At 44.4% G+C, this 12,569-nt stretch overlaps 1 protein-coding gene across 2 annotated transcripts in view; it reads right to left on the bottom strand.

The window, feature by feature from the left end:
• LOC147727632 (phospholipid-transporting ATPase ABCA1-like) overlaps positions 1–12,569 on the bottom strand; it is a 2,839,360-nt gene that overhangs the window by 2,624,195 nt on the left and 202,596 nt on the right. For both annotated transcript variants that reach the window (XM_086961649.1, XM_086961650.1), the window contains exon 4: positions 8,485–8,626. In XM_086961649.1, coding sequence (XP_086817775.1) covers positions 8,485–8,626 — 142 coding nt within the window. The remainder of the gene's footprint in view (positions 1–8,484; positions 8,627–12,569) is intronic.

The raw sequence follows: 12,569 nt of genomic DNA, 5'->3' as shown, positions 1-12,569 counted from the left end.
TTGGACACTTTACAATTTAAGTCCCCCATCAATAAAAGGTATGGGGGGTCATCCACCTCTAATAACTGCTTTATATAAGAGAACATACGCTTTAAAACTGGGGTAAAAGTATCTTCGGGAGGAATGTAGGCATTTAGTATTATCAGCGACGACCGTTGTACGGTATTATACAGGTTAGAAATGGTTATGGATTGGAATAAATTACTCTCATCCTTATAGTGTGAGAATTGCCATTGTAATGTATTGGAGAGCAAACAAGCAATTCCACCTTTAGCATGGCCCCTTTTAGATGGCGTTGCAGCGGCTTCTAGGATGAAGTAATCATTCCCTCCATAAGGGAGAGTTTCACACCATGTTTCTTGGATACAATACACATCTGCACTCAGGGAAAAAAGATAATCAAATTTCTCCGGACAATTAGACAAGCCAGCAGCATTCCAAGAAACTATTTTTAGACACTGGTTAAAAATATGTAGATGGTCGTGGGTTTCTCGAGGAGGTGTTTGAGAGAACTCCCGGTAACCAATTCCACATCAAAGCATCTTCACCTAGAGGGTTATCAGTGCATCCCGCTAAAGGAAAGACCTGAGAAACCATACGTTTGCCTCTGGAGAGCCAAATTTTCAGGTCATTATTACATACAGGATAATCATCCTGACCAGAGGACCATCTTGTATCTCTTTCAGAGAAAGAGAGACATAAGTTTTTATTAACAAAAGGTAACACGTCAATTCCTCTACGGTGAAAAGCTTCTGCATGTTGAAGTACTAAATTAGCAATAATTTTTGAGTAAAACTTTACCCTTATTCGTTGGCCATTTGTGGATCTTATAGGTAGAACTAGATCAATATCATTCGTTAGGACCAACTTAAGACTTTCTATTTCATTAAAACAGCTAAGTAGCCAAGATCTATTCATTCTTAAATCAGAGTCAAGTAATGGCAGAAAATCCAATGACAAAGTATCCACATATGAAACATTATCTTTTGATGACTGACGTGTTACATTTCTAGCTACATCAGTCTGAGGCAGAAAAATAGGAGCTGTTGGATTAAATACTCTTGTTACGATTGAAGAATGTCTATCAGCCACACTTATAGGCTGGGGAACAAGGGCATCAATAGCAGCTCCAGAAACCACTCTATTTGAAGATACTTCATCAAGGGCCTCAATTGCTGATACAGAACCCACCCTATTTGTAGATAATACAAGTGGGGTATCATTGGAATCATTCGTATCATTTAGGATACCTTCCCCATCTACATTATCCGGAATAACAGGAGGTGGGTTGTACCCTCTTCCTAGGGGAACAGGCGTTTCAGTTATTATGTGTTTTGGAAAGATAATATGTCTAGGTCTTTTCTTTTTGTATTTACGTACAGGCTTCCCCTTTTTTCCTCTTGTAATCATTTTGGCAACTCGAGGAGACCCCAAGGGAGCTTCTGACTCCTTTTTTTCCTGCACAAAAATAGGGAAAAACTCTTGGCCCCCTATTAGGGCTACTTCACACACTTCCTCTTCCTGCTCCACTAGTGGTGGTTCCATACTCAATGGCAGGGCAGATGAGGTGCATGGATTAGGGGACTTCTGAATCTCCGCCTCTATAGGCAATCCCAAAGTGGCAGTACTCCTCCCTTCAGAAGGATAAACCACCTCTTGATGTACAACAGGCGGAAGATTAGGAGTAGAAGCAGAAGTCTTAGATTCATTTTCAACCTTTTTCGCATTCTGTGCCAACAGTGCCTGAAGTATTTCAGTAACAGAGGATAAAATACAATCAGAATTTACAGCGAATTTACCCATTAACAGTAATATGGAAGAGAGAATTTGCTCAAGGGCTATGAGTGACTCTGAAATGGGTTTGTCATTTTTCGGATAACTTGAAGATGTAAGAGGACAAATCCCAGATAGATTAAAGTGAGGGGATTGTTCATTACTCAGCGGAGACAAATTATCTGTGGATTTAATGGAGGGGGTACTACTATATAATTGCAGACCAGAGGGTGTTTCTCCACTAGGCGTTTTATTAACTACTATGGGAGGTAGAGAATTCTTATCCACATATCTTCCGCAAAGTTCAAAGTCAATACTAGTATCTATAGAAACATCACCCTTAACTTCTTCCAGAATATCATTCCCCTTGTGAGTATCAAGTAGCAGAGATTGCGCTATTAACAAGGGGTCAACAGCAGCCACATGTTCAGCACCTATTGGAAGGTCTACCACACTAGCCTGACTTAGTGACCTTTCTATTTCCACCATAGGGGCATCCTCACTATCTACCTCCTTATTGAGACAGGGAATTAATTGCTGTAATGGATCATTATCTGATTTCCTGGCAACTTCGAGTGATCCATTCAAGCTTTTTTCCCAAATTTGTTTTAATTGCATCTGACCTTTCAGGATAACACTGTTAGCTTGTTTTTTCCTCAAGTGACTCGGGCCGTGAATTGCACCGTGATTCTCCATTACCACCTTCCCGGATCGTAATGTCTTGGCCTCCATAATAATTATAAATCTATGAAAGCCTACAATAAATCTCCCAGATTTTTTTTTAAAAACACAATTTTAGAATAATATAAACACACGAAAAATGAAAGTGGGAGTGACACTGAAAGTACTACTATTTCATGCCTATATTAATATCAGCGTATTTACAAAACCATACCATAAAATAACACTAACTTATATCTTAAAAAAACGACTGAAAGAGTCAAGATACCAGAGCCCAGCCCGGCCTTCCTCGGCCACTGAGGGCCACAGAGGGCCCGCCCTTTGCCCGGGCTTCGCTCCGCGCGCGTCCCGCTAGCGCGTCAGTGGTGGCGAGTAAATACCAGGAGGGGCGGGAAGAGGACCAGCTGCGGCGAGTTGAGCAGCGCTGCGCCTGCTGGTCCTCGCAGTCCCGACAGTTGATGAGCAGTGGCAGGACCCCCTGCAGAAGAAAATCCGGCGTGGGTAGAAGTTTGTAAACCACGAGCGGCGCCCGCGGAGCGGGGGCCGCGAGGCGTGGGTGTAGAGACAGCCGAGTATCCGCAGAAGGCCGACAAAGAACAAGCGCCAGCAGCGTTTCCACACGCAGTCAGTCAGGTAGGCAAAGCGATCACACCACGCAAAGATTCCCAGCCCGCAGTTATCAGATTCCAGCGGGAGGGGCGGGAAGAGGACCAGCTGCGGCGAGTTGAGCAGCGCTGCGCCTGCTGGTCCTCGCAGTCCCGACAGTTGATGAGCAGTGGCAGGACCCCCTGCAAAAGAAAATCCGGCGTGGGTAGAAGTTTGTAAACCACGAGCGGCGCCCGCGGAGCGGGGGCCGCGAGGCGTGGGTGTAGAGACAGCCGAGTATCCGCAGAAGGCCGACAAAGAACAAGTGCCAGCAGCGTTTCCACACGCAGTCAGTCAGGTAGGCAAAGCGATCACCAGTAGTAGCATCCTATTTGTATGGAATAAAGTCCTGATCCAAATTCTGGGGTTATCCTGTCTTGACTGTCCATGAGCTGTACCTGCTCGCCTACTGGCAACCTAAGTCCTTGAGGGTCCTTTCCCGTCTTTCCAAACTGACCCGTGGGTAGGGTTGGTCTTCACTCTATCCTAGGTAATTATAAAGTCTGTGTGGGTGATTTGTTTATCTAAACTTTCCTTTTTAACGTCTCGAATAAAGCATAATTGCATATATTCCTTTTCTTCCCTGTTCCTTTATAAATGAAATTTTCATACATTAATTGTCTATTAGCATCTTCCACTTTTCTACCTACCTTTAGTCAAATACTAAATCATTTTCTTATATAGTTTATGTTCCATTCTTACCCTCCCTATAGGGAATAAGCACATCTGGATAAATCAAAGTGCATAAGTTTCATTTCCTCTGAACCGTTAGTGAATTTTGAAAGTCTACTTTGATTAGCATGTTCCCTTTCTTTACCCGCCTTTAGTAAAGTTATGAATGTCTGTTGATCTAAATTAGCGTGTTCCTTATTTTCTCCTTCCCTTTATTTTTCCAATTTCTAAATGATTCTTAGCCTTATTCATAGTTATACAATATTTTTAATTCTAGTTATAGATAGTTTGATCGGTGTTAATCTTTTGGTCATGGCATATGATGATGATTAGATAAACGTTTTCAAAACTTCCTGAGTCTGTGGTTATTATAAAGAGTACAAACATTGTCAATTTGTATATGGTATTGTTTGGTCTACTTATTCCACAGCTAGCTCCTTGATCAATTGTGATCTTAGGTACCTGTGACGAGGATTGGTAAGTCAGGTACATTGAAATAAATAGAAAGGAACTGAATTGCTGGTAGTAGAGTGTAGGTTACTCGATTAACGTGTAATGAAAATATATTATGGGCCCAATTGTTCATATTTGGTAATATAATTAGTCGGGTGACCTGCGCGCTCTATCACCTGCATCATCTCCCCTCTGCCTGCACCATCTCTCCCTCTGCCTGCACCATCTCCCCTCTGCCTGCATCATCTCCCCTCTGCCTGCATCATCGCCCCCTCAGCCTGCACCATCTCCCCTCTGCCTGCATCCTCTCCCCCTCAGCCTGCACCATCTCCCCTCTGCCTGCACCATCTCACCCTTCCGCCTGCACCATCTCACCCTCTGCCTGCGCCATCTCCCACTCAACCTGCACCATCTCCCCTCTGCCTACACCATCTCCCCTCTGCCTGAACCACCTCCCATACGCCTGCACAATCTCCCCTCTGCCTGAACCATCTCCCATCCGCCTGCACAATCTCCCCTCTCAACCAATAGACCTTTCAAAAACAGCCCTATAGTTACATTAGAACATTCCTGATTTTCTATTTGATTTAATGTGCTTAGACTCTCATATCTGCAACTGCATGGTTTATATTTGATGGTTTGAACAGGAAAAACTAAAAACATGCATGGTGTTGTTACCAATACTTTGTCCTTTACTTTGCATTTTGCTATTCCTGCAAACTCATCCTTAGGCTGGAGGCTTGCTATCCAGCTCCCAACAGCAACTTCTCAGGGTGATATTCTCAATTTAAGGTAGTGGTTGCAGAAATACTGTCGGTGCAGTGCCAGCCATCAAGCAGTTAAGCACGTAGAACAGCCTATAATAATAAGGACTCGCCTTACCTTATTCTGTGCATGCCAAACTCTAACCTTGCGGAGCGTCTGCACAGGTCGCGCCCCAGCCTACTCAACAAATATGTGTAGGCCTCTGATGCAGCCGTCGACCCTCCCATTGTGGAGGGGTGGGGGGCATGGAGATGCCTGAGCAGGTGCTGTGTCGAAAGTTTATCATGACCCCATCAAGTGCAGGCTTTCTAATCACTGTCACTGGAGCACTTCCTGTGTGCTTTGGATTCTAAAACGGGCCAATAATGTGGCCTGCTAACTCGTGTTCTGCTCTGCTCCCAAAATAAGCCACGGATTTGATAACCTGCCATGCAATGAACAAAATGCACATCATAAGTAACAGATCGGAGTTGTTGCCTAATAATCCTCATGCTTACAGTTTATCTGCTCCTTTCCCTTGAGCTGCGACATCACCAGCTTCGGAAGTTTTGTGACCATCCTGGGCAGGACTGCAGCAGAGGAGCATTTCAATGTATTTTTCGAGTGGGTGCAGAGTCGCATTCAGTTCTCCTCCAGGTGGGTATAACGCTGGAAGGGCAGGCGGCAGCGCCACTAACAGTATTTAAATATTTTAAGTGTGAACAGCAGGCACACTTAACATCGTCATTCCTTTTTTTGCGCTCAATGGCTTTCTGCTCCAGGGAAATACGAGACCAGAGCAGGAAGCACAGCCTCTTTCAATGACTTTCTGAGCAGCCCCGCCCGCCGAAGATTCGCAACTGTGTTTGTTCAAGGCAGGCTGGGCGGGGCTGACAGTCAGACAAAGGGAGCAGCAGGACAATACACAATAGATCCGTGGCTGGTACCTGGTAATCAGAACGAGTCCTCCAAGCCCAGCGCAGGCAGGCAGGATTAATTTCTCTAAGGGGGCCCCATTCAAGTACTGAAGACGGGGGGGCTGCAGGGGTTGTTTGTTACGCCCCTGCACAGCGTAACCGTAACCAGATGGTGTCACCCCATGTGAGGGTGTCACCCGGTAAGGTCCGTACCCCCTGCACCCCCCTAGTGACTCCACTGCTTTTAGCTCTGACTGATTTGTGCAATTTGTCCTTGAATAACTGTAGCGTTCCGGAGGAATGGGAACATATCATCATCTGTCTGCTAATTAAGGAACCTAACTTTGACCCTGAGATGATAGTAAACTACAGACCTATTTCTCGACTTCCTGGAGTTAGAATCAAGAGAAAATTATAAATAGGTACATCACAGAATACCTGGAAACCAATAACATTCTTCACCCTACGCAGACAGGTTTCTGTACGGGTTGCAGCACAGAAACAGCTCTCTAAGGGCCACCGAGGATCTTAAGATGAACATGGTGGTACAGTAGCACTGATACTCTTGGACCTGAGTGCTGCTTTTGATATGGTTTCCTATCCTATCCTACTGCATCGGTTGGGAGAATTAGGTATTACAGGGAATGCCTTAAGGTGGTTTGCTTCATTCCTGGAGAAACGCAGCTTTCTGGTTAGTGAGGGGTCTTTCTTTTCGACAAGCCATCATCTGAATTGTGGAGTACCACATGGCTATTATCTGAGCCCTGCGATTTTAACATATATGTCCGCCTTCTATCAGATATCATCCGCTCTTTTGGTTTTAAGATGGTATATTATGCAGACAATACCCAGCTGATTGTTATGTTGTCACCAGATATGGACTCTAAGTTCATGAGACTCAATAGGTGCCTAGAGAAGCTGTTTAAATGGATGGCAGCCATTTGCCTGAAGTTAAATGGCAAGAAAACAGAGTTCTTGCTTCTAGGTCACAATCCAATGCTTTTGGATTGGATTATCTGACCCCCTACCCTTGGAGAATATCCATCCCCGAAAGTGGAAGGAAAGAGCCTAGGGGTTAACCTGGACAAATAGCTAACCATGGTGGCCTTTCAATTAGAGGAGGTGGCTGGCAGGTTCTTCGGCCTCCAGAGAGCCATGAGAACGATTCTGAAATAGCTCCTGAGAGAGTCATGAAGAATTGTGATTCAAGGATTGATTCTTTCTCACCTTGATTACGGCAACTCATATTACCTGGGAAGTCCAATGTCAGTGATAAAAAAAAACACTGCAGCCGAGAACTGTTAGGTATTCCAAAAACACTGTCAGCAGCTGCAGCGCTTAAAACTCTTCATTGGCTACCCATAAGAGGCAGAGCACAATTTAAGGCATTATGCATCATACATCGGGCAAAGCACAGCACAGGTCCACATGTTCTTTATCAACTGTCCACCCCTTATCGTACCATAGGAACCTCAGGCCAAATAATCTTGAGCTTCTTGTTGTCCCCAGAATCAAGAGAACGAGGAGTGGAGGTTGGTCATTTATAACCTTGCACAGAAGCTTTGGAACTCCTTGCTTACCAGCCTAAGAATGGATGGCATCTTTATGAGCTCCAGCAAGAAGCTGAAGAATAATATATTCCTCTAATTTATTTTAACTATTTATAATCTTTTAATTACCTCACTCCAACCAGACCGCTACAGCTGGGAAGCCCAATGTTGGGTAGCCAGGTGCTTTGCTAAACAGATTAATAGAATAGTTGTGCTCAGAACGTCAAAATCAAAAGGCCTCTGCTTAATAGGTCACTTCTGGATGACTAGTGTGATCCTGCCTCCATCATCACACATCTAAGTGTATGATATGCAGCCCAAATCTCAGGAATAGTAGCAATACACTTGTCTGTCTTGGAAGGTTGTTCCTCAGCCTCCACCTTGAGTCTAGGGTTGAGAATAACTTGAGTAATTTGCTGTAAATCAGCAAAGTCAGTCCAGGGTTCTGGCACATCATGGTAGCAGGAATTTACCCCGAGTGCGGCAGGTAGGTATCTCGCACTTCAAGAAGAGGAAAAACAGCTGTTCTCTATACTTCAGAAAAATGGTATGCTGCCACCACCATTCCATAATTATGTCCCCGTACGTGGGCAGGATTCTGTGTCCTTGGAAGGTGTATCTGGTGCGCCCCTCCAGAACACTTAGCCATGCTGTGGGTCTCAGAGCTTTTCACACAGCTAAGTCATAAATTTCATGCACGTTGGACACACTAATAATCAAAATATCAGCGAGAGCTACAATTGAGTTACTCAGGATAAAATGAAAATATTTGGGCACCTGCACTTACATCTTTTTGCAAATTATCTGCTGCAAGCAGCTTACCTGTTTTAACTTCACTGATCAAATGTTAGAACAAAATAATGAATTAGAATGGCATACCACAATTATAAAACACATATTACAATGTCTGGCCTTGAGCGACAGAAAACTGTACAACTACCCAATACTTTATGTATTTCGCCACTAGCAATGACTTTTAACCTAAAATATAATTATGTTTGTTAGTTAACAAAACATTTAATGAGGAAATTAGAAAAATCCATACTTACAGTGATTTGTCAAAGTTGTTTACCTGGCCCGGAGCCTCCCCAGGGGTTGGGTAATTTAGACAAGGGTTGTTCACATTACACAAGATGGTCTGTATCCATGGCAGTAACCCAGCTGAAGGCAAGGCCTTATTACGATAATGACCTGCACAGCAGGGAAAAGGCGAGAAGAACCATAAATAATGAAACAGGGTCCAAAGGTCTTTGAAAAAAATTGCATCAGTCGTGCTGCATTTTCACTTTACTAAGTCAGAGAGCTTTTAAAATGTTCAGACGTTTTATTATAGCAAGATAGGTAACATTTTTAGTTAATCATTAGTTAAAGGCTTGATATCAACACTGTACATTACACTAACATACAGTGCTATTGAATACTCTTTCTACTCCACATGCTATAAACATGTTTCTGCTTTTGAAATGACATGCAGTTTCTATTCCATCATCACATTAGCTTTAATAGGATATGCATAAGGCTCCAAACATAGTTTCGTTTAAAAATGGCTCTCATGATGAACAAACTTGCCGCCATTTCACCATGCATAATAGTCCAATGCATAACAGTGTCAATTGGGGAAATTCCTCCCCTTGAGCAAACAATGGAATCCAGATAATTATTTCAGGATTGTACAACTGAATATCAACAATAAGTGTCTCATGGCATACTAAAATTATGGACAAAATATTGTGGAACAATATATCAAAAGGTAAGTGTGTATAGGGCTGTATAGATTTAGAGGGCTATTTATGATGCAGTTTTTGTGCAAGCTGCACCACACACCGTGGTGCAAGAGCGACTGTTAGAAATGGGATTTTTGGCAAGCTAGGGCATGTGCCAAAGCCAGGCAGAAACCACCACTCTAGTCAGGATAAGGGAGTTACACTCCTAAAATAACCCCTGCTCACCCCCTTGGTAGCTTGGCACGATCAGTCAGGCTTATCTTAGAGGTAGTGTGTAAAGCATTTGCATATAGCCAACAGTAAAACAGTGTAAGCACTGCAAAAGGACACCAAACCAGTTTAGAAAAATATCTAATATTTGTATATACTTAAGACCAAAAATGATAAAAATCCACACTACAGTACTTAAAAATCTACAGTTATCAAAATACGCTTAGAAAACAGTTCCTTGATGTCGATAGCTCCATCCGGGGCTATAACAGCGTTGTGAGCAAACAAATCCAAACAGTTCTGGCTGAGCGCGGCATCGCAGGCCAGCTATGGTGTCGGGAAGACAGGCAAACAGTACCTTTTAGAAATGTAGGGCATTGGAGACCTCTCTTTGGGTTCCAAAAACACGGTGTGCACAGGCGTTCGTTCCAGAGGTCGGTGCAGGAGTCGGCAGGGTCCTTGAAGTCACACGTGTTGCAGGTTGATCGCTTCTCTGTTGAAGTCAGGAGCGCTGACGTCGGCAGACGTCGTGTGCTGCGGTGCAAAGTGCAGCGGTGCGGCATGCAGTGCCCTCAGGTCGCTGTGTGAGCAGTGGCTTGGTGACGGCGTAGGATGGCGTAGTCGGTGAGACCAGGGTCCCGGTGCTAGATGAAGGCAGTGCTCGTCACAGTGCTGGCAGTTCACGGTGCAAGCAGCGGCATTGTCGTTGCTGAAGCTCTGTCGTTGGCTGACAAACTGGAGTTGATGGCGCTGGCGTCAGAAGGCCAAGGCTGCGGTGCGGGATGAGGGTGATGCGTTGCATAACTTTACGAGCGCTGCCCTTGAACCACAGTACAAGCAGCAGCGTCGCTTTTGGTGTGGAGCGGCATCGTCGGGGATACCAAGGCATCGTCATGAAGTGAGGCGGTGCGGAGTGAGGTGCCCCCAGGTCGCGAGGCGAGCAGCATCTCGGTGGTGGCGTCAGCAGGCATCGTAGGTGAGATCACGGTCGCGGTGCAGCGTTGCGGCGGTGCCCTCTGCGGTGCCTTCAGGACACGTAGTCGGCAGCGGCGTTGTAGATGTTGTCGAGTTGCTTTTGTTCTGTTGCAGCACAAAACACACAGTCCCCAGAGCTGATGGCAGAAGAGCTTGAAGTCTTTGCTTTTCCTGAGACTTCTCGAACAGGGGGCAAGCTCTACCTCAAGCCCTTGGAGACAATGCCACACACATCAGGTCATGGCCTACATTTCACATACACTGCACCCTGCCCATAGGGGTACCTTGGGCCTTCCTCATGGGTGTCTGACATGTAAGAAAAGGGAAGGTTAGGGACTGGCAAGTGTGTGCACTGGCCAAGTCGACATGGCAGTTACAAACTGAGCGTAGACTCTACAATGGCAGAACTGAGTTACCTTTGTAGGGCTACTCACGTGGGTGGCACAATCAGTGCAGCAAACTCACTAGTGACCAGATAGGTTATTCTGCCATTCTTTAGCAACACCTAGCCAAAAAATCCTAAGTGTGCACTGTTTACTTTACATCATTTTTAATTATTTATATTGTTTTTCATAGCTTTTCATCGTGTCCTAGCATTTGATTTACAGGCCCTGGCACACTCAGTGCACTTTACTAGGGACTAACAAGTAAATTAAATATACTATCATGGAAACACCAATCCATAACACAATTTACACAGAGAGCATATGCACTTTAGCACGGATTAGCAGTGGTAAAGTGCCCAGAGTCCTAAAACCAACACAAACAAGTCAGGAAAAAATAGGAGGAAAAAGCAAAAAGTTTGGGGATTACCCTGCAAAAATGGACATTTCCAACACAGACGTAAACCACAAGTTAGATTTTTGAAGCCATGCAAAGCCACTTTGCTTGGTTCTGAGTGGCTTCAAAAATCTGGAGTAATGCAACGCAGCACAGCGAATCACAACTCGCTGCATATCATTACTCTGTGCGGGGAAGGCATTCCATGGGAATAGTGTGAGTGTTTCCATGCAACTCCCATGGAGTTTGACGCACCCCCAGATTTACCACAGCTTGTGAACCTGAGGATACATCAAAATCTTGCACCTCCTCAGGAGAGGTGTAACAAGGAGAAACATCTCTATTTCTCCTTGTTTCTTTCTCTATCTATGTGTGCTGCATTCTGCAGCACTCATAGAGGAATATGCCTCATAGGATTTTTTTTGTACAGGAAGGTGTCCCTTCCTGCACTAAACCTATCCTGCATGCAACACAGCCCCCTTACACTATGGTACAAGAGTGCCTGCATTGGCGCTTCGCAGTCATTGTGCGCTAGCCCATTGGAAAGGACAGGAAGCACATTCCTTCCTTTTCCCTGTCACGCAGTGCAGTGCAGTGCAGCAGAGTGACTTGAGTCATAATGCTCTTAAATTAGGCCCTTACTATTCCCAACTCTGCATGTATGTCCCTTAAAGATATATGTACCATGTAGGTACATATATGTGGAGTTATGTGTAGAAAATCTAGACTTACCTGTCTATACTTTATATTCTATGGGGCTACACAGTCCCTCTTCTTACATGTTTCTTAACTGGTGGCAACAGGGCATGCCTCTAAATCTAATTTGCACGCAATTCAAGCCGAAGGTAGATTAACTTGATGAACAAAGAGATGTTGGTTAAAACTGGTGTGCATCCCTCCACTTTCAAGAATTTTCGTAACTTAAACCCTACCCAGGGATTGCACCCGCACAAAGGAATTTACAAACGAAGTGAAAGAATATTGTTTAATGACTCACACAATCGGAGCAAACATCGGAGTCCCTCGCAAGATAACCAAATATATGTATCTATTTCGCAAGGTCTTAGAACTGAACAGACATATAAAAGTGACTTTTTAATGCTGTATGCTTATGGACAATGTCAGCTTTTCAAATGATGCACTCTGGGAAATGTGGTTCACCTAGAGTCTAAGGTCATGACGCAACAGGAATCGTTTGGTCTTCGGGCGAATTGGGAGGGAAAATACTGGGGTGGAGGGCTTTAAATAGTGTGGGCGGGAAATGATTTGTTACACTGGTTCGGATAATCAAGATGAGGACGGGAGACGTTTGTAGATCGTTGAATTAGGTAAGCATCAGGGCGGAAGGAGTACACGTTCGTTTAGCAATCTGAATAATGTGTAACACGGAAGGTATGTTTAGTAATCTCAAGTATGATATTCACAGCGAGCACAGCACATGTTGA

This window comes from Lissotriton vulgaris, chromosome 3_1 (genome assembly GCF_964263255.1).
Source record: "Lissotriton vulgaris chromosome 3_1, aLisVul1.2, whole genome shotgun sequence".
Lineage (NCBI taxonomy): Eukaryota > Metazoa > Chordata > Amphibia > Caudata > Salamandridae > Lissotriton > Lissotriton vulgaris.
The sequence above is the reverse complement of the archived record's forward strand: the minus strand, read 5'-3'. Positions and strand labels throughout refer to the sequence as shown.